Source organism: Talpa occidentalis, unplaced genomic scaffold, assembly GCF_014898055.3.
Source record: "Talpa occidentalis isolate TD23 unplaced genomic scaffold, MPIMG_talOcc4v2.1 talOcc4.7, whole genome shotgun sequence".
NCBI lineage: Eukaryota > Metazoa > Chordata > Mammalia > Eulipotyphla > Talpidae > Talpa > Talpa occidentalis.
In genome coordinates, this window is record NW_023605083.1 from 58,466,063 (window position 1) to 58,491,607 (window position 25,545).

The 25,545-nt window shown below is 34.0% G+C and overlaps 1 protein-coding gene across 5 annotated transcripts in view; it reads left to right on the forward strand.

The window, feature by feature from the left end:
- The window catches only part of FSD1L (fibronectin type III and SPRY domain containing 1 like), a 56,772-nt gene that overhangs the window by 8,891 nt on the left and 22,336 nt on the right, over window positions 1-25,545 (forward strand). For all 5 annotated transcript variants that reach the window (XM_037491466.2, XM_037491467.2, XM_037491468.2 and 2 more), the window contains exons 2-6: window positions 5,933-6,028; window positions 8,280-8,411; window positions 11,699-11,800; window positions 20,290-20,312; window positions 24,284-24,405. In XM_037491466.2, coding sequence (XP_037347363.1) covers window positions 5,933-6,028; window positions 8,280-8,411; window positions 11,699-11,800; window positions 20,290-20,312; window positions 24,284-24,405 — 475 coding nt within the window. The remainder of the gene's footprint in view (window positions 1-5,932; window positions 6,029-8,279; window positions 8,412-11,698; window positions 11,801-20,289; window positions 20,313-24,283; window positions 24,406-25,545) is intronic.

The window sequence follows — 25,545 nt, forward strand, 5'->3', positions numbered from 1 at the left end:
GTAGTGTCTGTTTGTTTACAAAGCTAATTAAGTCTCCTGAACATAATTGATATATGGTATGGTACATGATTTAGATAAAAATCTAAAATTTGGTCTCTCCTTGCTCCAGAAAAAATCAGTTTTCCTCTCATATAGGTATTTCCCTCATTGCCAGCTCTTTCTCATTTTTTTTTTTGGGGGGGGGTCTTAGCTTTCTAATGTTGAGCAACAAGAAAGTGTAAATAAACATCATACTGACATGCTCACGATCACTGTATTTAAATATAGATGTCTGTATTTTGTTGAACATGGCAGTTTTTACAAATTAGAAATACAGTGAAGCTGATTCACTTTTTTTTTTAATTTAATGTAACGCTTCTTTGCAGTTCCTGGTTTCATGTAAACAGAATTATTTATGTAGTAAACACATACTGAATGTTTGCCATAGTGATAGCTATTCCACTCAAACCTAGGATAGACAGTATTTTGAAGTTTGTGAGTTTTGTCTCTAACTTTATACTTTTATATTCTCAGTTGGCCCCCTTCCCGGCCAGAAGATCTGATAGAATCTGGTCTCAGTTATTGATGCTTGTTGATTGATAGCTAATTATATTTTGAATTAATTTATAATAAAGGGTTAACATAGCCAGCTGTGCCCTTTTGTTACATAAAAATAGAAGTAAAACAAGTTTATTGCAGGAAAATAGAAGCTATAGATAAATCAAAATAAAGAATCACCCATAATCCTGCCACCAAGAGATAACCTCTTTTAAAATTTCTATGTATTACATTCCAATCTTTTAAAAATGCATATAATAGTTCTAAAAAATTGTGGTAATATGCTGTGTACACTGCTTTATAATTTACCTTTCACTTAATATGCTGCTTTATGTTTTTCCATTCAGTATCATTCTACAGCACTTCTCATGATTCAGCAGAATTCTTTTGCGTGAATATTGTACTTTTAATCAGTACCTTTCTGTTGTACATTTGTGTTGAGCTCAATCTTTTAATGTTACAAATAACACTGAGATAAACTTTCTTGTAGCTTTAATTATTAGAGTCCTTTAGTAGAAATGGAATTACTGAGTTAATGTAGGTATAGTTTTAAAAATCTTTTGAGGTGTATTGCTAAGTCCCCCTTCCGAAGGGTTATGTTGCTTTATATTGCTTCCAGCTGTATCCCCCCAACCGCCTCCCCACCTCCCTTCATCAGTTGGTGAGAGCTGTTTCCCTTGGCTGAATATGAGCTTCCTAAACTCCACTAGATGGCATTCCTGGTTTCAAAGGTCATTGAGTATGGACTAGACTTCTTTAGCCTCTGACACACTCTATTTCCTCAGATTCTAGATGGGAAAGTACCCTTTCTTCTGACGCAATTATCTTACAAATGGGCAGCCTTCCTCACTGGGTCTTTCCTTTTTTTTTTTTTTTTTGTGCACAGGTACTGTTCGCAACTGTTCACTGTTAGAAAGTTGCTGCTTAACAACTTTGTTTATCAGATTCCTGAATTCCTCGACATACATAATTTTCCTTTTTCAGCTTCTTTTCACACCAAGTGAAATTCTCTTGTGTGTGTGTTGCCATAGTGTGTGCTATAGTCCACTAGTAAGATTCTGGTTATCTAGCTTGCCAGCCAGATAGAGCTTTCTGAATTTCAACTCTTGATATCTAATTAAAAGTGAGTTTATTAAATTTACAATGTATAGGGTTAGTAAATAAAAATAAACTTTTTTTTTAAAGATTTATTTATTTTTATACAAGAGCTGGGGTACAGGCCAGAGGCGCAGGAGGATGAGAGGATTCACCACCAGAGGCAGAGCGGGGAGCAGAACAGGCAGACAACCGAAATACGCTACTGAGGGAAGCAGCAGGCACGACAGGAGAGGTCTGCCATGCCATGTGGGAATCTCCCTGGCGGGCCGGGAATCAAACCGGCACTGTAGAGGCTGTGTGCAGACAGCTTCACAGCGCTGCGTTCAACCCTCTGCACCACCGGGGAGGCCCAAAACTGTATTTATATATATATATATATATATATATATATATATATATAAAAAAAGACGATGTCTGTCTTAATGCAAGTGGCATGATTTCTGGTGGCATTTAGATGTTGTCCAGGAATGCTATATGCTGGTTTCTTTACCCATTTGCTTTGTTACAGGGATTCTATGATTGTTTTGTACAGTCCCCAGCAGCCTAGGTTCATATAAAAGTCCTTACTCTGGAGGCAGCTTTCTGAATTTTAATTCGACTGACATTTGATAGCCGTGTAATCTCAGACACACTTTGCTTAACTTCTCCAACCTTACCTTTACTCAACCATAACAATGAAAGACTAATATACCCCCTTTTTTAAAAAAAAAAAAAATCTGTTATTATGAATATAAAAATATTCCATATTAATAGCTTAGTACAGTCCCTAGCACATAGAAAATGCTTAGTGAATACTAAATGAATAATAATTTGATCCCCCCAAAATTGTAGGCTGATTAGTGATATTTGCTGGATTTCTGTATCTCAACTGGAGTATTAATGTAGAAATTGAATTAAAAGATTCTCTGGTATGAATAGGTGCTTGTGGGAAATCATTTATCAAAATATTTCTCTAATTATGACCATTTGGTATTTGATGCCCTCTAATTAGACTAACATCTAAATCTGGGTATAATGGTTTTCTGCCACCATCATAATTTCTGTGTGCATCATAATTTCAGGTTCTTGTTACACTGGATAGTTTCCTATTAAGAGGCCCAAATTGGGAGAGTTTTTTATTGGGTGCAGTAGAGTTAAGACCCACAGTTGATTCTGGCATCTTCACATGTGCTGTGCTAAACCCAGTGGAACCATGCCATTTCAAATGGTGAGAGTCATCATGTTCTCAGACTTACAAAATGATATAGGCATACGGTTAGAATAGCTGTCATGCTTTTATCTGGCATGGTGGTATGTGTTACAACCTATTGATCAGTTCCAGCTTTTTCTAATCTTGAAGTAAAGTCTTAGTCCTTGTGGTACACACACATGTTCTGACCTCCTCCTTTTAATGACCCTCTGATCTTTACTTTCATTTTGTACAGTGTAATAATTAAAGAGTACAGGTTCAGCAGTCAGACTGCCTTTATTTCAATCCTGATTCTGCTACCTATTAACTCTGAGATTTGAACAGCAACTTAACTTCTCAGCTTCTGCTTTGGAAAATAGGGATAATAGTATGCTACCTCACAGAGTACTTGAGAGTATTAAATGAATTATATTTGTAAAGACTTAAGGTAATGAGTGATTCTTAAGAATATGAAAGTATTATTTTTCTCTTGCTCAGTCTGTTGGTTGTGCTTTTACTTTACATGACTTGTAATGACTGTAGGCATAATTTTTAGCTGTGCTCCTTTAAAGAGGATGCCTTGTACACTCCCCAAATCACTTTGATCCAGTCCATAGGAATGATCACAGTTTTGCTTAGGTGGGGTGTATAAAACCCTCTTTCTTGCTAGCATAGCAGTTTTGTTAGTCTAATTCCATTGTCAGGTAATTGACAGGCGTAATCCTGATACAGTAGTGGGATTTTTGTTGTTGTTGTTGTTTTTGTTGTTTGTTTTTTGAGGTCTTGGTAACTGTGGTACTTGGCCAAAGGGTAATGACTGAGATTACAATCTCTGTGGACTTCCTCTTGAGAAATATCCTCTGTATTTTACAATGATAATGCAGAATTGATATTTGTCAAAGCATATCTTCCGACCTGCATTTTCTTAAATAATGCAAAATATAATTATATTATTTAGATAAGCTTCATATCATTTATATTGTCTTTATCCATCTGTGTTATCTGCCACTGTCCATTAGTGTTTGGAAGGTAATGGAAATGAGATCTGAGATGAAATCTGAGACCCTTTTGGGCATCCTTTCAGGTTGACAGAGTAGATGAAAGTTGTCTTTGCCCTTCTTCACTATCAGACTGATAATATACTGATAATGCAGTAAATATATAAAATAGTTGACTCATTCTATAAATACATTTTTGAAACTGTTTAACAATTCATTGTATGCATGCTTTACAACAGTGGTAATAGCACTGGAACTGCTAAAAGTGAGAACTCCTTGGTGGGAAAACAAAGCTTGTGAGAGGAGCCCACAGTAGACTGCTGCAGTTGGAATGCAGCAAGAGAGAGGGGTTAGGTATGAATTGGAGTAGGAGAAGTAGGCAATGGTAGATTCTGCAGGCTCACCTTACAGATTCCCTAAGGTCAGGTTCAAGAGTATGTTAAAGATTTTCAGTTTCATTCAAAGATCAGTGGTAAACTATTGGAGAAGATTAAGCAGGAAGAGTGATGCTATTGTATATCTTTAGCTACAGTATAGGGACTTGATTAGTGGGGAGAAAGAATGGATCAGAGGTTAAGTTTTGCAAGAGTAAAAGTTGAGATATGTTATTAACTTGTGCTAAGTAGGAGTGATTATAGAACTCTTTAGGAGGTAAAATCTACAGAACTTAGTGACTAACTCTAGAGCACAAATAAAGAGGAGAGGATATAAGCCAATGGGCCAGGGTTTTGGTTTTGTAGCTGGTAATGCAATGTGCAGGGAGCACTGAAGGACAGCTCAGGTTTTGGTGGAGACATTATGGCACACAGATTTTAGAAATGCTTGTGAGACATCCAAGTGGAGATTTCAAGTAAGCAGGTGGGTTTAAATGCCTTGAGGAGAGGTGCTTCATCTAATGGTGTTCCAGTTGTCCACAGTATATCACAGGCACTGAGACTTCTGACTGGGCTTTCTACTTTGTCAGTTACTTGTGTCTCCATTGTAAAAGCTATGACTAAATTTGGAGACTCAGAAGGGATGTATTCACTTATCTCCAGGGATTGCTGTGAGAATTAAATGAGAACTGCTATAATTATTTAATTTTTCAGTACTATAAAAGCTTTATGAACATTTATATAAAATGTTAATCCCCTTATCAGATTCTATATGTTTATATATAACCTTTTATCAGTATTTGATTATATTTTGAGAAGAATGTTTCTCTCACAAAACTTCATAGATAAGAATTTAAATATTTACTCTTGTAGTTGTTTACAAACACAAGTTTATGCTTCTGGAAAAATTGTAAAGTAAAAGTTCTTAGATTTTTATTGAGAATATAAGTACCTTGTTTGGATTTTGCTATTATTACCCACAAAGAGTTACTAAACATCTAGATCTGTGCTGTCCAATATCACAGCACTTGTCACATGTGACTATAAAAAGGGAAATCAGTTTTTTAATGTAATACATTTTAAATAAAAAAGTAAATGCAGATCCTCAGTTCTATCCATATTTCAAGAGTTCGTTAGTGTCTGTGGCTTAGTGACAGCTTATTGGGCAGCACATTTCCACTACAACAGAAAATTTTACTGGACAGCAATAAAATGGAGAGTATGAGACAATTAAATAGCCAAGTATTTTATTTAAACAAGAAACATTTTTAAAGTCTGAGGTATTTACTACTGAAATTACTTATGGTTCTACAGCATCAATAAATGTTGCAATGAATGCTATAATTCTAGCTACAAATTTATCTTCTGTCATGTTTAGCAAATATTTTTTTAAGATTTATTTTATTTATTTATGCAGACAAGAGCTGGGGCACAGGCCAGAGGTGCGGGGAGGAGGATGAAGGGATTCACCAGAGACAGAGTGGGGAACAGAACAGGCGGACTGACTGAAATACACTGCTGAGGGGAGCAGCGGGCAAGTCAGGAGAGGTCTGCTGCGCCATATGGGTAGCTCCCTGGCCAGGGATCGAACTAGTGCTGCAGTGGCTGCGGATAGCTTCAAAGGTTATGTCTTAACCCCTTGCTCCGCCAGGGAGGCCCTATATAACACACTCTTACATAGAGTTTGTTTAGAGAATTTTTACAGAGTTTATAATTTTTTAATTAAAATATTATGTTTTAAAATTGTTTAATCCTAGGAAGCTCTACAAAGGATCATTTCAACTCTGGCAAATAAAAATGATGAAATTCAGAACTTTATTGATACACTAAATCAAACACTAAAAGGAGTCCAGGTATGATTTTTTTATTTAAAAGTTTATATAAATATGTTGCAATGAATGATTGTTGGGTCTTATCAGAAGTATAAATATATTCCATCCATCAACTCAAGCTTATAACTTAATATGGGGGAGAGTAGGGTTTTTTAATGGCAATAAATAAAATGTTTTTCTTGATATTCCTGCATTCTTCCCGGATAGAACCAATAGTAAGAAAAAGAAAACTCGAGGCAAGTTGTTGTTGGGGAATATGATGGTGTTCACTTTTGTCCCTTTTCATTTTATGTTTGTCTTTTCTGATTCCAATTAAGAGCAAATTGTACTTTTCATAAAGTATTGGGAAACTTAACACATCTTTTATGACAAGTAGTGGAAGAGGTCTCCTTGTAGAACTAGGTAAAAGTAAAACATAGAAGTAAAAAGTAGAGTGCCCATTGAGGAAGGAGAGCAATACTTGTATGGCCCCAGGTTTGGGCGATAGTTCATATTGTAAATAATTAAATGTTGGTTGTGAAAAGAACCTTAAGATAATCTGGTGATGCTTTCCAGTGAATGTGCATTAGTGAATTTAAAGCTCATTTCTTTGTGAAGTAAGTATAGAAAGTTTGTAGACAGAGTGAATCGTTCCCTATGGATTCATCTTTTGTTTGTTTTAATCTAAATACTTGCCTGATTCTTGGCCTGTTAAACCTTATGGTCTTTCTGTCTCCTATATTTTTTATTTTTCTGTAATTGAAGTTAGTTGATTATCAATTTTACCATTTTAACTGTCTTTGTTGAGCTATTTTATTGGAAAATTTGGTCAATCCACTTTCTTCAAAAAAAGTTGGTGGTACTAATATTTTTGATGTGTAGAAGAGAATTATCATTTTTGGCATCTGGAAAAAGGCCTTATTGTAGAGATAGCTCTTTTTTTTTTTTTTTTTTTTGAGTGACATACTATTAGAATTTTAGAATCCAGAAAAAAAAGCAAAATAGAGGGGGAATTGAGCTATATTCATGTCATGAGAGGTATAGCCAAGAGAGAATTAAAAATTTGCCGATCAGTTACTGGAGGGAGGGCAGAGCCCAGTTCCTTTTTATGGATAGATAAATGGAGGTCTAGGAATTTAAAACAGCTAGTCCAGAGTCACACTGTCACTGGTTCATGTGGTTTTTGACTTAGGTCATCTGTCCACCCATCCCTTCTTCCACAGCTTAGTCTCACCATTGTAAATAAATTAATAAAATGATTAATACCTCTTTTGGTATCAGACTCCAGTGAGATGATGTCTGGTTTTTAGAGACATTTTAAACAAAAGTTTGGGCTATCATATCGCAGTAGATGGTACAGAATGATTCTCTTAACCAGAGCCAATTTGCTGCTTTTAATTGACTGATTCAGCTAAGATGAACGATGCCTAAAAATAATTTATTCTATCTCATAATTGTTGCAACTGTGGATATTGCTTACCCAGAGATTTCACAGATATTTTCACTCATTTCTTACTGAAATAGCAGTACTTTGCTAAAGGAGACGATGAATGAAAAGACTTGAAAAGCTTTATTGATTCTGCTACTAGTAACTGCTTGCGTAACTTTGGGCAATAGTATTTTAGTTCATAATATTTCATAATATTTAGGAATTTGAGTATAAATTGTAATCAATAAATGTCTTCTGATGTCACTAAAATTCAGTATTTGACAAATCTCTTATGAACTGTTAAAGAATTGCTAAGTCTTTTAAGTTCTGTGTATCATATGTAAATACTGTGTTTTAGAGAACTGAAAGATTTAAAAATTTATGCAAAACCATCTCATTCTCATATGCCCAAACTGTTCTTCAGAGTTGTGGAATGAGAATCTGTAGAATATTTTATTAAATGCTTCAATGATGATTCTGATACATAACAAAGTTTGAGAACCACTGACTTAGGGGCTGCCTCAGAGTCTGAAGGTCTGTACAAAGTTGGCAACCTTAAGACTGTATACCTTTCACAGTGCCCTGTTCAAACAGTATTATAAAAGTTGAAGTGAGTATGGACTATTTCATAAGAAGCTACTTAACTCAAAACATAACTGAAGTACTACTATGAGCATTAGCAGCCAGCTTTCTTGGATTTATCTATTTTTAAGCCTTATGTCAAAATTAGAATTTTGTTCTTGTTATCATGTTAGACTGAGATGGTTTTAGATAATATGACTCTATATTCTCCTTTGAAAAGTATTGCCTTTAGTTTTTGTTTAACAGCTTTTGAGTAAAATCATCTTTTTTTTTTTTAAACAGGAAAATTCTTCTAACATACTTTCAGAGTTAGATGAAGAATTTGATAGTTTGTACTCTATATTGGATGAGGTGAAAGAAAATATGGTTAGCAGTATCAAGCAGGAACAAGCTCGTAAATCACATGAGTTACAGGTGAGATTATACAAAAGTGTTCAGTGCTTGGTTTATCAGAAGCAAAAATTAGTAAATTTCTGATAAAAGTGTAGTTTTACTGTGTAGAAAAATGAATCTTGACTTTGTTTTGATCATGGATATCTTGTTTAAGCATAATATAAAGTTTACCCTCTTAACATTTTTAAGTATATCTTCCAGTAGTGGTAACTATATTCACATTGTAACAGCTCTCTACAACCATTTTCCCTTGCATTCCTGAACTCTAGACCCATCAAGTAACAATTCCCTATTTGTCCCTCCTCCCACCTCCTGGCAACCACCATTGTACCTTCTGTTTCTGTTGTTTTGACTACCCTAGTTATGTAAATACTGTAATTAGAACCATACAGATTTTGTCCCTTTTGTGACTGGCTTATTTCCCTCATCAGTGTACTCATGGTTTGTCCATCTTAATAGCATGTGTCAGAATTTCCTCCTTTGTTATGACAGTGATGTTGCATTGTGTTTATATACCACATTTTCCTTATCTAGTCTTTTCTCTATGGACATTTGGGTTGCTTCCATTAATTCTAGATGGATTGAAAACCGAGAAGTAAACCCTGAAACTATAACATCTTTTCATATACTTGTGGCTATTTATATATCTCTTTTGAGAAATGTTATTCAAATCTTTTGCCCATTTTTTAATTGGGTTAACTTGTGGGGTTTTTGGTGTTGCCGTTGAATTGTAGCAGGTCTTTACATATTTTGAATATTAACCCCTTGTGAAATACATAATTTCAGTTATTTTCTCCTACTTCATACGTTGGTTCTGTGATGGTTCTCTTTGATGCGGAAAAGTTTTAGATTTTGATATAGTCCCGTTTGCTTTTTGTTGCCTGGACTTTTGATGTCATTTTCAAGAAATCATTGCCAAGGGCCTCCCTGGTGGCACAGCAGGTTGAACGCAGTGCTGTGGAGCTGTCCGCAGTCTCTGTGGTGCGGGTTTGATTCCCGGCCGGGGCAGACCTCTCCTGTCTTGCCCACTGCTCCCCTCAGCAGTGTACTTTGATCCTTCTGCCTGTTCTCCTCCTCGCTCTGTCTCTGGTGTGTCCTCTCACCTCCTGCACTTCTGGCCTGTACCCCAGTTCTTGTATGCACAAATAAATAAATTAAAAAAAAAAAAAAGAAATCATTGCCAAATTCAGTGTCATAATGCTTTTCTTCCATGTTTTCTTTTAGGAGTTTTTTAGGGCTGACTTAGCGATTTTCAATCCATTTAGATTTAATTTTTATATATAATGTAAGGAAAAGTTCCAACTTCATTCCATTCTATTTGTTGAAGATTCTGTAGTTTTCTCATTGTGCAGCTTGGCACTTTTACCAAAGATCACTGATCATATTGGCTTTCTATTCTGTTCCATTGGTCTATTTGTCATTATGCCAGCATCACACTGTTAGGAGGTGGTGACAACAGGATGTTAGCACCATCTTCTCTTCCTTGTATCATCACTTTAGGTCTTTGTTTTTATAGTCATCCCTTTTTTTCTTCTTTTATCTTATGCTCAATTATCCTTTGTAATTCTTATTTACCTTTCCTTCTCAATGTCACAGACATTTTGGCAGTTTTTTAAAAAATAGAAATGGTGGCTTAGGGGAAATCAGGAGATATTGAGGGGTTAATATGTTATAAAATAAAATCAGTTCTTGAGACATAAGCTTAATCAATATAACTGTTTGTTCTTAAAGTTATTCTCATGTTATGATTTGAAGGAAAGCTATGGTGATATTAGCATTGTGGAAATTCAAACCACGAGATTTTCTTGGGATTGTTTAAAAATCAGATATTAATAAGAACAATTTGGCTTCTGATGCCATTTCCTTGTTCAGAGAAATCTGATCACTGTGTCCTTCCTTTGGATTCACAAATTCCACAGCACATTGTTTTGTTAAGATATTTTAACAATTCCTCTGTAAGTTAGTCCTCTTGAAATTATACTCCTTTGTACTCTTCCCATTTTTCATGTGCCTTACCGCTTCCATTTTCTTAGAATAAGCTATTACTTTATCCTAAATTTTCACCTTAGTGTGGATTCTTTTATTTTTAATGATTCCTTGCAATGCTGTATTTTTCTTCCTATTTTTTACTTTAAGACTACATTGTCTTAGTCTGCCTTAGTGATCCTATATAGACCAATTATACCTACCATTTTGTTCTCAGTGATTTTGCTTAAACTTTCTTAAAGTTCTTCAACAAAAGGGGTATTTCAAATGATAGTTTGTTAATTCTTCTTTAAAATGCCTAGGAGGTTTACTCATAGAAAGAGCAATATTATTATGAAATCGTGATTATGTTCTTAGAATAACATGTGAAAACTTATTTTAGCCCAAATTTTGACTGAACTTTTTACTTCCCCAAAGTAAGATAGTAGAACTCATAGAAACCAATAAAATGAATAATAATTAATCTTTAGTGCTGAATCGTAAGAGCTAAGTAGATTTGACAATATATGTTATTCTGAAGAAGAAGAATGTTGGGTCAATTTAAAAGCTTAGAAATTGATGTTTATTTATTGGAAGGTAATACTGACAATATTTTCACATGGCTGAGCTTAATATTAGATTTACAAATGATGGAGAGAGAGAGAACTGAATAAGAAAGAGATTTGTTAGGTGAAATCAGCACATTTCCACGACTGTATCACTGTAACTATAAGGACCCATCACAATAAGTTACCATCTTTTGTTCCTCTTCATTCTTTCTCTTACCTAGGCCCTTGTGTTTGTGATTCCTATGTTATCCAGTCATGGAGTGCTAAATTAGCATTTATCATAGTACGCATTACTTGAGTAATATGATAAAATGATAAATGGCGTAAGATTGTGTTCAGTTGAATGTGCCTATAACTGGATTCACAAACTTCAGCTTAAATAGTTAAATATCATCAAGAAGTTCAGACTTTATTGTAGAGTATGTTATTTGCATATGAATTTTTTGACATTTTAATTTAACTTGATAGTTTCATGACTATTAATTAAGAATGGTCTTTAAGTTCTATCCTAGCTATTTATAATTGCTATATTTCCTTTTGTGTTTTTAAATGATGGAGTATATTTGTATATGCAGTTAAGCTCTTTTGGGCAAATTATGGAAAGATGTTAAGTACAATATATTGATATAATTAAAATATATATGTGACTAGCATCTTTAGTAGCTCTCTAAAATATCAGTTATTGATAATAAAGTGGTAAGTTCACTATTACAATATGTATTTAAGATTCTGATTATAATAGATTTTATTTTAATTTTCTTTTTCTTTCCTTAGAGTCAGCTTAGTCAATGTAATAATGCCCTGGAGAACTCTGAAGAACTACTAGAATTTGCAACACGATCATTAGATATAAAGGAACCTGAAGAATTTTCAAAGGTACAAAAACAAATCTTACTTTAAAGGAAGTATTGCTTTTTTTAAATTTATTTCTTTTTTGAATTTTTTTTGAATTTTTTTTTTTAAAGATTTATTTTTTATTTATTTATACAAGCACTGTGTACAGTCAGAAGTGCGGGAGGGTGAGAGAATTCACCAGAGCCAGAGCGGGGAGCAGAGCAGGCAGAAGGACCGAAGTACACTGCTGAGGGGAGCAGCGGGCGCCAGGAGAGGTCTGCGCACCATGTGGGACCCTCCTCTGGTGGCCGGGGAGCAGCCGGGGATCGAACCGGTGCTGCAGAGGCTGCGGGCAGCTTCACAACCCAGCGCTCAACCGCTGCACCACCGGGGAGGCCCAAGTATTGCTTTTTAAAAAAGCTTTTCATTTTTTAATTTTACATTTATTTCTAATACTAAAAAAAGGCTTGGAATTCTTTCGCTTACTTCAAAGCAATCACTTAGAATTATGTGTCTTTAGGATCATGAACAAATTACTTACTTTTTCCTTAATTTTCAGTTCTGATGAACCAGGTTTTCTTTTTTGTTACATCTATACTGGTCTTTATTTTAAAGGTACTTGTGAATTTTAGCTGAGTCAGACCTTTATTACAAACACTTCATATTAAGGAAAGAAGATTGAGAATGCCATTAGCATTCCACAAATCTAGTTTTATATTCAGTTCTATAAATTGACTGGGAAAACATCATCCCTTGATACATATGAGCATGGTAACGTAGTGAAATTTCTTATTAAATTTGTCATTGAATGTTCCACTACTGATGTAAGAATTGTTGGAATATTTTATGAAAATGTAGGCCCTTATATTTCAATATAAGGAATGTGTTTGATACAAAAATAAAAAGAATAGTGCATGAAGGCCGCTGTTTTAACTTAGATCCCGGTGTTTAAGAGATTTCAAATTTTAGATTCTTATTCCCATATTTAAGTAGAATTGTTTTTAAATTATCAGCTTATCAAATAAAAACTGAAAGTTGTAGAATATAAAAATGTTGTGAAAAAAGTAGGAACTTTATCTAAATAACTAGCAAAGTATATACTATGACGCAGAAGTCTTATCAAGATAAGATTTTCTTACATTTTCTTAAAGGACTATCTGGTAAGTGTTAGGAAGGTGGTTTAATAATCTGTTTGTGTCCACCAAGTTGTTTCATTTTGTGAACGTGAAGGTGGTAAACTTTCTTAAGAAACTAATATTTGCTAGCTTACATTTCTGCATTTTGAAACTGAATGTTTAAAAATTGATTCCTTTTAAGAAACTGAATCAAAGCATAAGTAATATTGCTATAAAACAGTGAACTGATTAGTTCTTAAATTTGGAGGTGGATTGTTAGCAAGCTTACTTGATAGAGTTTATTATGTGAAACAATTATGAGGGAAATGTAATATGTTTTAAAAGTATATTTGAGCACTCAGAGGGCATTTATGTGATAATCTCAAATATCTGGAATATAACCTAAAACATGCATAAAGCAGTCTGTCATCAAAATATGTGTAGTATAGTTCATGGGGTAGAGTTGGTATCTTATATTCTTACTAGTTTCTCAGAGTCTCTTGTATAATAATTTATACATAGGACTAATTTTCAGGGTTTTTTTTTTTCTACTTGCCAACAGATTCCCTTTCTAGTGGAATAGGGCAACTGTTTATGACAGACTTAGTCATAGCAGCAAGATTAACAACTGAGAACCATAGAATGAGGAAAAGATAGGAAAACTATAAAGTATGTACACAGCAGGTCTTTGAGTAATATCACTTTGTCCTAATGTTGATGAAAAGAAAAAGTCCGATTCCCAGCCAGTGCTGCTCACTGTAGAGTTTGCAGTTCTCCCCGTGTTTCTGTGACTTTTCTCTGGGGAGTTGAGTCTCCTCTTACACCCCAAAGATACTCCAGTTAGGTTCATATGTGTCTAACTGGTCCCAGTTTGAGTGAGCGGGGGTGTGTTGAGTACCCTGTAAAATGGAATGGGTCCTGTCTAGGGTGGGTACCCACCTTGCTCCCTGAACTGCTAGGATAGGCTCTGGCCACACATGACCCTGAACTAGAAAAAGTGAGTTGAAAAACGAATGACATGAATGAATGAATGAGTATATGCTATTATTTTATATTAGAAGTGTTTTGGGTGTTTATTTAGAAGTTTGGTGATATTTTTATGACCAGAAATATACTGTAGGAATTTAACTCATATCTATTAACTATGGCAAGACTGGTTTCAACATTGTTTTACCGAAGGTGCTAATTTCCAAGAACCACCTAAGGATGTTAAGTGAAGACTTGCAGTATTGAAAAATAGGTTGAATCAAGTTGTATTTAAATAAGGACAGAGTTTTAGAAAAACTGTAATAAAAGTTTGCTTCTCCCAAATATCTTTCCATTAGCATTTTCAGTGTCCTTCTGTTCCCTTCATCTGAAAGGTTACCATTCTTTCACTCTCCTTTCCAGCTTTATTCCCAGCCAATTGTAGATTCGAAAAGTTCTGATGAAACAGATCACATTGTGCCTTAAATATTTTTTTTTTAAATGTACAACTTTCCTTCTTTTTCTGTTTTGGTCTTCTCTTCCAGAGTTTAACAATATAGCTTAGTAACTTAAACCATTCAGAGATGTAGTAAAATGCCCTTGTCATTGTTTCCTAACCAGAAAGCTGAGTTTATTGTTTAAGAAAAATGCCTAATTGGGAGTTGCTTGTAGTTATTTTTTTTTTTTTTAGTATGGCCAAATTGTATCTAGATAATGGTTTGATTCCAAGTAAAAAATTAACTTTACTTTCCTAGCTAGTTGCATGGACTATATACTTCTTGCTTCAGATACCTAATTGCTGACCAAGTAGGGAGAGAGATGATTTTGAAGACTAATTATTGGACTATCAGAATATTAGATATTTGGAAGAGGAAATTCTTTTAAGATACACAATTTGTGACTAGTCCATATTAAGGTGATTAGGTCAGGTTAATATGGTAGATGATGAGGACCAAAAAAATCAGTTTACTAAAGTCCAAAACATGAGTTTTTTCCAGACTTCATTATCTTCAGTAGGAATATTTTAAGTACTGATATTTAAATGATCATGTTGTATAGCTCAACATGAGAGTTGAACATCAAGTTATTTACCAGCATTAGACAATCTGAAAGTAAGTAAAAATAGCACAAGTGAAAAAGGAGTTTAGAACATATTTTCAAAAATATTTTTTTAACCATTGGAAGTTTAGATGATAATAAATATATTCAGAAAGATCACCAGCAATTGAAATCTGGTCATTGCTTTACTTCTGAATGAACAAGTAGTCAAAACCCTATAAAAAACCTACGCTTTTTGCTAAAGGCTGGCCTGCAGAACACTGCTTGGATCCTTTGCCAAAATTAATATCCTTGACCCTACATCTCCAAATTTAGAAATTGAATTCTACTTATGAAAAGGAATGAAACAATTTCCAAGTCATTGTAACTAGCCAGCCCCCTCATCTCAGGTGTGGCACACAGTACTCACCCAGCTGTCAAACTAGAAGGGAGGTAATGGTTACCTGCCTCTTGGTGCCTAGGATGGAATAAAAGTACAGAATAAAGTGAAAGGGAACATTGTCATCTGCATTTGATCACAACGAAAAAGTAAAAACAGTTTTTTGCATTTCTGTCCTTTCACTTAGAATGACTCACCACTGGAATATTGTTCAGTGAGTGTTAGGCTCTGATCACTGTGAGGAGGGAATAAAGAGAGGTTGGGAAGCCCATTTCTGCAGCAGGGGTATTGCGGAAGATCCTTGGATGGGGTTGGTCAGGAATGCTGAGGGAAAAGAGTCACATCAGCAGAGGCATTAATTTTTCAGTTAGGAAGGCAATTTAAAAGCAAATCTAAGTATTTGTTTTGGTTTTTTAAAAAAGATTTTATTTATTTTTGCATAGAAGAACTGTGATATAGGCCAGAGGTGGGGTGGGTGGGTGAGAGGATTCACCTTCACCAAAGACAGAGTGGGGAGCAGAACAGGCAGATCTATTGAAATACACTGCTGAGGAAACAGCGGGTGAGACAGGAGAGGTCAGCTGCATCATATGTGGGTTAGCTCCTTGGCTGAGCATAGAAATCAGGCAGTGGGGAAGACTGTCATCCTTAGGCCACCAGGGAGGCCCAAATCTAAATATTTGTTTAAAATAGCTCGAACTATAATATTTAACCTTTATTTTATTTGTGGGTATTTGTTATATATATAACATTTGTTATAGAAATGTCTGCTTTTATACAAATGTACTTAGTCATAGAGCAGATCTACACAGCAATGCATTTATATTGATTTCAAGTGATTTCCTATGGCTTTGTGAAGACTTTGAAAAAAAAATTTTAATAAATAAGTGTATATATAGAGAATATAAAACTTCTACTATATGGAAAAACTGGTATGTAGGGTTTGTGGGGGTTTTTTTGAAAGTGAAGAATTTTGTTCTCTGAGTCCATTGATTTCTGAAGTTATTTGTTATGGTAGCTGGGTGAGGTAAGGGTAGACAGCTCAGTGTGTTGTTAAACAGTATTAAATATTTGCTTTTAATCATTTTCAGATTATTTCATGGAACCATCACAAAAGTATCTGTTTCAAATTAATGGGAAAATCAGAAGAATGCCAGTTTTAATATCTAGCTATTGCCAGATTCATCATTTTGACAATGTTAGTGTATTTTTCTTGCAGCAGTTATTCAGAACAGGTGTATTCTCATTTTTGTTGCTATTTTTCAGTGTTCTGATTTTAACTAACTTTTACCCCCCTATTGTTTTCCCCATTTCACCATTTTTTTGAAAATGTATAATTTATTTTAGGTAATTTTAAGTAGTCAGTGTCTACCAATAAAATAGCTTGTGATGGACTTTTAGGGATTGAAGATATCTTAAGTACTCATCAGTTTTTAGATGAGGTAACTGAGTCCTGAAATAGGTAAATGATTTGGTGGTTAATGTGAGTTGTTGCATCTCAGACCTCTTAAACCTTAGTCTCATGTTCTTCATTTTTTGCTGAAGAGTTTCAGAGTTTCTGCTGATGGGGGAGGATTTTAGAAATCTCAAATTTTGTTCTTTGGGCAGATGATCCATTGAGTACAGCAAGCAATCTAAAACTTTTTTTTTTTAAGATTTATTTTATTTATACAAGAGCTGGGGTACAGGCCAGAGTCGCGGGAGGGTGAGAGAATTCACCAGAGACAGAATGGGGAGCAGAACAGGCAGATGGACGGACCGAACCACTACTGAGGGGAGCAGCGGGTGAGACAGGAGAGGTCTGCTGCGCTATGTGGGAATTTCCTTGGTTGGCCGGGAATCGGGAATTGAACCCGCGCTGCAGAGGCTGCGGACAGCTTCACAACGCTGCGCTCAACCTGCTGCACCACCAGGGAGGCCCTAAAACTTCTTTATTATTATCCCCATTTTAACTGTGTTTAGAAAAGATGGTTCAATTAGCTGCAACAAAAATAGAATTGTTTTAGTGCACTTTGCTTCTAACTTTGTTTTGTAAAGGGTTTGAAAAATGAGGATATTGTTAAGAAGAAATATAGAAACAATAAGATGTTTAACCTTCAAAATACTTGATAAATTTGCAGAAGAAAATAATTTTTATATCCATTGCAGATTAAAAATAAGACTGGGAAAAGATCTGGTTTAACTTCTTTATATTTAGTTGGTGATATGAAGAACCATTTGATTACTCTTGTGTTGTACTTTTAGTACAGTTCTGTTTAAGGAAGTTTGGTTCTAGGTGACAGATTCCCATAATGTATAAAATAATCAGAATAGTAAGATTTATTTTTTTAAAATCACCTGAACTGAATGGAAGGAATGAGAGAGAGAGAAAAGGACCATCTATGATTTGAATAGAGAGAAATGATGTTGGCAAACAAGATTTAAGTAGAAGGTAAATAATGATGTTGACTAGAGTAACATGGTGGGTGCTTCTTAAAGACTTTCCAATAATACATAGCATCATAACTTAAAAATCTAAGCATTTCCTGAGACTTCTTTATAACTCAAGTGGAGTTATGTAGATGCAAATAAATGTATTGGAGACAGAGCAGTGATAAATACTCAAATCAGTTGATATTTGTTAACAGGGATGTTTAATTGACAAAATGTGTTACTCTTGAAATTGAAATTTAGAGGCATCAAGTGACATAGTAATGTGCATCTGTGAGATGCCTTTTGCTTTGGGGAATATATTCCAGGAAAAGATTAATATGTTCTTCAGTTTTAGACATTTTTTAAAATTGGGCTCATTTTAAACAATGTCTTCAGAATTTGAGTTTCTACCCTTTTAGCATTCCATCCTTCTGCAATTACACAGTGATTATATGGTAAAATTTAAGCCTAAATCAAAGAGCAACCACAGTTTTTGTTGCTTACCAAACAGGTGTACATACATATTTTTGTATAGATGGGGCAACAGTTTTTCCTAGATTATCTGGCTTTTAGCTATTTTTTTCTGGTTTGTTATCCTAGTACATTAACAGTTTTGCATGCATGTTTATATGTGCAAGTGTGCATACAAACACTAAAACATGACACCTTATTAAATGAAGAAACATTAGATACAAAATTTTATCATTATGGTCATTTTTAAAATCAGTAATGGCCTTTGTAGCATTGGGTTATTTGAGAGTGACTAGTAAGTAGCGTTCCTCTAACCCAAGTTCTAAACCAGGTAGGAAATAGAATAAATAATAAAGCTGATAAGAGGCCAAATATTGATAAAAATTTTTTTGGAGAATTTGCACAGTGGGCAAGCTTTTTAATATTAAATACTAGAATTAGACTTATCCATTCAGGCATCATCAGTATGTAGCTACCTCAGATCTCTATGGTGAGGGAAGGCTATTGCAGTGAAACTTAGAGCTTAGAGAGCAAAAATAGAAATTTCTGTGTGTACAAGCAAGCTCTAATAAGAGGGGAAGTTGCTGAGCCACTTATTTCGAGTTTCTCATTTCAAACTCATAATCAGATAAATCATACCACTTTTCTAGCAGAAATGAGGGACTAATGCACAGTTAAGAGAGTAATGTTAGTGGAACTTTTCTTTAAACCTAAAGAAACATTAGCTGCAGAGAAGGGTCTCCACTTTCATTCTACTTAACAGTTATATTAAAATCTTTGCCTGGCAATTCTAGCTAAAATGACAATGATTTTTTAAAAATTGTTGTAATTGACTTAATATTTTTGTTGTCATTAGTATTTGACTTAAGGCACATGTTTTAGATAGCACAGTGCTAGGTTGTTTGCTGTATTGTGTGGTGCTTGGAAAGATCTTTAGAAACATTAAGTACCAAAATTCCCTAATAAAGAAACAGAATAGTATACAAGGTCACAGAATTGATTATGATAGTGTTAGTACTGTATGATATACTGATCTCCTAAATCTCAATTGCTATTTTATGTAAGGTACTCAGACCAGAATATTTTAAGATGAGTATAAAAATGATCACTATAAAATAAGAGCAATATAAGAATTGAAGAAGAGAGGCAACAGAAGCATTGCTATATATTTCTAACTAATGTTCAATTAACATTAATAATGATTAAAGTATTACCATGTGCCAAGCTCTGTGTGAGACAGTAGATATAAGAATATTGAGCAAAACAACCATGGACTGCATATATTATTAACTATGCTGTGGGAGAAAGGAGATTTTATTGCACATATGATGTTTTTTATAAATGGGTCAACAGTTTTTGTGTGCAGTTTTCATTTTTTAATGATTATACAGCACCAAGTTATAGTTATAACTCCTTCCTAAACTTGTGCTAGCAATCTCCAAAAAAAAAAAAAAGACATGTACTGTAGAGTTAAGTAGGCAACTTCTATGAAGTCATCTGAGGGAAAGACCCCATTGTTAAAAGTATTTCTTTGTTTCTCATCTGCATTTTTGCCATTGCAACTTCATTCTATGGGGTAAAGGATTTTAGAACTGCAGCCTAGTTTTATATGTTAGCAGGCAACTCTCAGAATACAAAGTCCTTACCCAGTGAAGGCATATAGAGAAAACTTGGAACAACCAGTATGAAGTGGTGAAAGAGATCTGTGAAGAATTGGAGAGCAGATTTGAAATGTTAAAGAACACCATCAGAATACATAGAATGTGTGCCCTGTGAAGGACATTGGTTGTTCTAGTTGAAGAGTGTCAGACTGATTGAAAGTGGTGATGTGTATTGATAATTTTAAGGTAAGAAAAAACATGTATAGTCATTTGGAATTAGTTTGAAAGGTTAAATAATCTTCCTTTTAAGGAGATTTATATGGGGTCTGGGTTTTCTACTGTAGTTCTAACATCACATTATTCATACTGATGCAAAACTGTACAAATTTCCTGTAATTTATATTTTGGTGACTATGAACTAATCTATTCCAGGGTTTATATCCTAACTTATCTTGCATGTCACTGCCATTGAAACTTGCATGAAAAGCACTAACTGCCTTCTTTCTCTTCTCCCTGATTTGCTCCAAGGCTGCCAGACAGATCAAGGATAGGTATGGTATAAAACCTACATTTTTATTTAAATATCGATACTGAAGTCAGAAATGAAATTCTACAACGGTTTCTTATTAGCATCTCTTTGGTTAAAATAAAAATACCTAAGGACCAAATACAAAAACAGAAAAAGAGAAAATATGTTTACTGTATATCTGTATATTTTCTGGAATAAGCAATTTAAAAACAAAGTCATGGACATTTGTATGCTTTCAAAAGAATTTCATTTCTGGTATAATATAGTTAGTTTTAGTACAGTTCTTAATTAGCTGTGTTAATGGTTGGGGAACCATTTTGAATAATTGAAAAATAAATATTCCTGGAATGCGTTTTTGGTTTTTAAATTTAAATATGAGTAGTGTGTCTTATTTTCTGAGAAGTCACAACATTTTAAATAGTCCTCAAGGGCTGAAGCTCTCCTTCTTCATTGCTGTTCTAACACCTTTGTATTCTCATTCCATCCTGTTCCTGGTGCCATCTCTATCTTTTTCTAATGCCACTACTACCTAGTTTATAAGAAGAGAAAATTAAAATGATAAAAAATATTTTGACTTAAGAGATCTTTCTCATTGGTAGATTCAGGATTAAGAAAGGGAATTTAGTACTTGTAATGAACACACCAAAAGACTAAAGAGGCCTTTGGAGTGTTTCTACAGAAGGAATGATTTTGATCTGCCTGGCTAGTCAGTGAGCATCGACTGTAGTGAGATTATCACTCAGAGTTTCATCTTTTGAATATTATGAAATCCTCTGAAAGGCACAGCTCTTCAAAGTACAACTCTGAATCCTAGGTTAAATTATTCTTAAGATAATTCATAAAATTATTTATTTTGGAGTGTGTGAAAACCAGTATCTTTATTGTTGATCTTGCCTGAAGATGTTAATTCTGTTTCTCTTGAGCTCTTTTATTTGACTACAGGCAAAATACACATGCCATAACATTCTTAACACCGATATTAATTTTTGTATTTTTAGGATAATTAGGGAGTAGTTAAAAGCTAGGACCATTTGCATTTTGAATGTAAAAAGTAGGTTCTAAGAGTTTAAAGGTGAACAATATTGACTGTATGAGGAATGATGCTAGGTAGGTCCACCCTAGCTAAATTTTTTTTATTTAACTACTTTACGAAGTCCTGCTGTGATCTCTGATTTTCTGCATTAGAAGTCACTTCTTAGGGCATTGGACTTTCCAAACTTTTTACGAGAATCCTTGCCATCTTCTCTTGTTCTCTCCCCAGGATCTGTATGGTTCCGTACTTCCCAGAATGCTATTCTTACCTCTGACTTATTTTTCTTTGTCCACCTTTATTTATCAGAATTTAATTTTGTGATCATTTTTCATTACTGGATGTATTCTATAGTGAAGTTTGCTTTTTCTAAGCCAACCACTGACTGGCTCTGTTGTAAATTTTAGGTGTTTTCCCAGGAAGCAGACCTTTAGAATTACATCAATACCATTTATAATAAAAAAAATTAAACTTATAGTCATAATAAAATAACATTTTCACTAAGGAAAGAAAAATTGCTCCCTTATATGAGGGTAGAAATAGTATTTAAAGAGTGTTTAACATACTTGAGCAGGAAATGAGAGATCTGAAAATGAATGTATCTGTGAGAATACAACATTTACCATTTACTATGATAGAAGTTATGCAAGAAGAGCAGTGGTAATGAGAGGGAAAACCAAAGATAGAAGTAAAGATAAAATATAACTAATCTTTAGTACTTTACAGATCACTAGAATATACTTCTGGGCACTTAGTAACTTTTGGAAGACCATTAGTTGAAATTATTGTAGTAATTAGTGCCTCCTGAAACAAAGGGTCATGAAGGGAAGTGTAGTTAGTTACATAGGTTTGTTTTTTTTTTAAGATTTTATTTACTTATTTATGCATACAGGAAGTGGGGTCTAGGCCAAAGGTCCTGGGCGGGGTGAGTGTTGAGAGTATTTACCAGAGAGAGAGTGGGGAACAGAACAGGAGGATCTACTGAAATACACTGCTGAGGGTAGCAGCAGGCAAGACTAGAGAGGTCTGCTGCGCATGTGGGTTGCTCCCTGGCCAGAGATCGAACTCTTGCTGCAGTGGCTGGTGATAGCTTGATAGCACTGACTTTAACACCCTGTGCCACCAGGGAGACCCAGTCAGTTACAGAGTTTTGAGGAAATGTGTTTATCCATATGTTTTACATTTATTTTCTCTTTGCAAAAGCAAAAGTAGGAGGAAGGGAGTCTTGTATTCAGTTATACTTTTGGAAATAAATCAAGAAAATCATGGTGGAGTAAAACATAGGTAACCAGAAGGATCTTGTAGAGCATTATCTATGGATTTTAGATTATTAGTTTGGGTTTTGAGGCACAGTTGTATAAATATATTCAAAGTTCAGTCTTTTGAAAGAAGATAGTAATTCTGTGTATCTCTTGATTTATGGAAATTGGAATTTTTATTGACTCTTTTTTTTTTTGGTTTTGATAACCTTTGAAATGTGTTTTTTGGGGAATATTTTGTTTCCCCAACAGTTTTCAAACAAATAGCCAGGCTTAGAAGTAATCAAGGGGGCATTTACTAAGTATCTATCTGAATATATATAGCTCTTTCAGAAATTTCCAAATCAAAAATACTTGAGCCTGTAAAGAACAATATCCATATTCTTTTTTCCCTGACATTAGTACAATGTGAATTTTTATTGAGAACTAGCAGTTTAAAGTAACATGAAATGCTGTGTGAAATACTGAGCATTATATTTGATGTTCATTAAGTGTGGGTTCCTTTCTCCATATATTGCATTTTAGTATAGCACTTTCTTTATAAATAGATCAGCCTTGTGGACTCATTGTTAGTACTAAATAAAGTGATTATTTTCATAGTATTAAAATGAAATAAAATAAGTGACTATGGCAATGGTTTGACTTTTTTTTAATCTCAAAATGACTGAATACAGTAAGACTTTTCTGTATTGAACTTTGGAAATTTTGGCATGTTTTATAATATTGCTGGCCAGGTTGGATTTGATAATGAATGAGTAAACCTGATATTGCTTTTGTTCTTTTCAGCTCTGTTTACTTCCTCTCCCAAATTGTGTACTAGGAGGACAGCATTCATGAATAGTACTTCCGTAACATTCTTTGACCAAAGATTAAACGGGGTGCTAACTTTGTGATCCTGGCAGAAATTTACTATAAAATGAAAAGCTAAAATCTGAGATAAAATTACAAATTAGTAGTATATGAGTTTCTTTTAATTCCCAGTTTAAATGGATAAAACGGTTTACCCATATTTTGGGTAAAATGAGGTCTGCTATGGCTTCTTATTCTTTTTTTATACCACGTTCATCTAATAAATATATATTGATATTCTAATATTTTCATGGCATGTGATTTCACAGAGCTCTTTCTCTTTGTATTATCCCATCAGAGCTATGCCTATTAGCATGGTATTCAAAATAGTGATTTCACATCTCTTCTTTCTCATCCATGACTATCTTAGCAATTACTAAACTCTACAGTATTTGATCATTGTACCTCTGCTCTCATTTGAAGATAAAGGAGTTGTTGAGATTATTATGGAGAATGTGTGAATCAGGGCACATGTACAGGTTATTTTCTGGCAAATGAAAAGGAGTGAGACTGGCATCAGGAAGTCAGTGAGATTGAGTGTACAGAGGTCTTGTGATTGCGGGCCACTGATGATGACTTGTATTGAATTCTTGTCTCGTGATGTCACATTTGTGTGCAGTTTTATAAAACTGACTGGAGGAAAATCCTTAAGGTTATATTGATGTGTTTAAACTGGAAAACACTTCACAGTTTTCTTAATTTTCAGAAGACCTTTAGAGCTAATTTCTTTTAGGTTTTGTTAGCTTTATTATAGTTTTGAAATCAATACAGTGACACATTCCTGTCCTTTTATAAATTAAATGAGTTGATATTCTTATTCTTTTATTTTTAAAAATATCTTTGTGTTTGTCATAGAGTAACAATGGCTTCGGCTTTTCGCCTTTCTTTGAAACCAAAGGTCAGCGACAACATGACTCATTTAATGGTAGATTTTTCTCAGGAAAGACAGATCCTGCAAACTTTGAAGTTTCTGCCAGGTAAGTAAGTACACACATAACATGTAAAGTTATGAATATAAAACTTTTTTTTTCTGCAAGATTTTTCTGTAATGAACATCGGAATATACAGAGAAGGAATAATTAAATTCCAGGAATAAATAATAAAATATGCTGGACTTTATTTTTAGAGAATTATTTTACTGGTAGTAAAATATCCATTTTAAGAATTCCATTTATGACTAGTTTGACCAAGAGAAACAATATACCATTACATTTGAATCCTGGGTATCACTTAGTTGCTGTATAATCATCAAGTTATTTAACTTTGCTTCATTTTCTTCATCTTCAAAATGTGATGTTATTCTTCTAGGTTTTTAGAAAGATTAAATGAATCAAAAGCTTTGTTTTCAAAAGCTTTATATTCAGGCATGTGAAATAGTACCTGGCACTTAGTAATCATAAATGTTAGGTTGTTATCTTTACCATTTTTGTTGGACTTACTATTGACTCAGATGGAATTTTATTTCCAGTAATAATATGTTAAATTTAGTTTATTAGATAATTCAAATGAGGATATTTTAATAGCCAAAACCAGTTGAAATTAAGTTACAAATTATTGTCTATTTGGGTGAAAGAGCCAGTTAAGGACTTTTAGGTCAGTATTCTCCTTGTAGTTATATCAAGTTAATGGTGCTAACTTGATATAGGAATGATTTGAGGAATCAACATAGCTCTTGAAAGTGAAGTGATTTATTTATAGGTGGTTTGTTATAATGACCTTTTATTTTGGGGAGCATACCTGTTTTGGAATAGGAAGTTTTGATTGTATGAAACCATTCTCCGAATATATGGTTAGAGACTTTAAAATATGATTGAAAAGACTAAGTAGTAGTCCTGAAACTATAATGGAACTAGTAGGGGTAGTACCAAGGGAAATTTTAATTTTTATGTTACAGATAAAATGTTTTAGGAGAGTTTATAGGAGGAAGGCGTGAGAGAAGGGAACCATGGTTATAGAGGAAGAAAGTATAACTTGTCAGTGAGTATCTACATATACTTTGAAATTTGAGAATTAGTAACCTTTTTATATTCACTCACAAGACTCTAAGAGTAAAACTGCATTAAAGGAGAAATACACATTTTTCAAAATTGTATTTAGAACACCAGGTAATTTAAAGT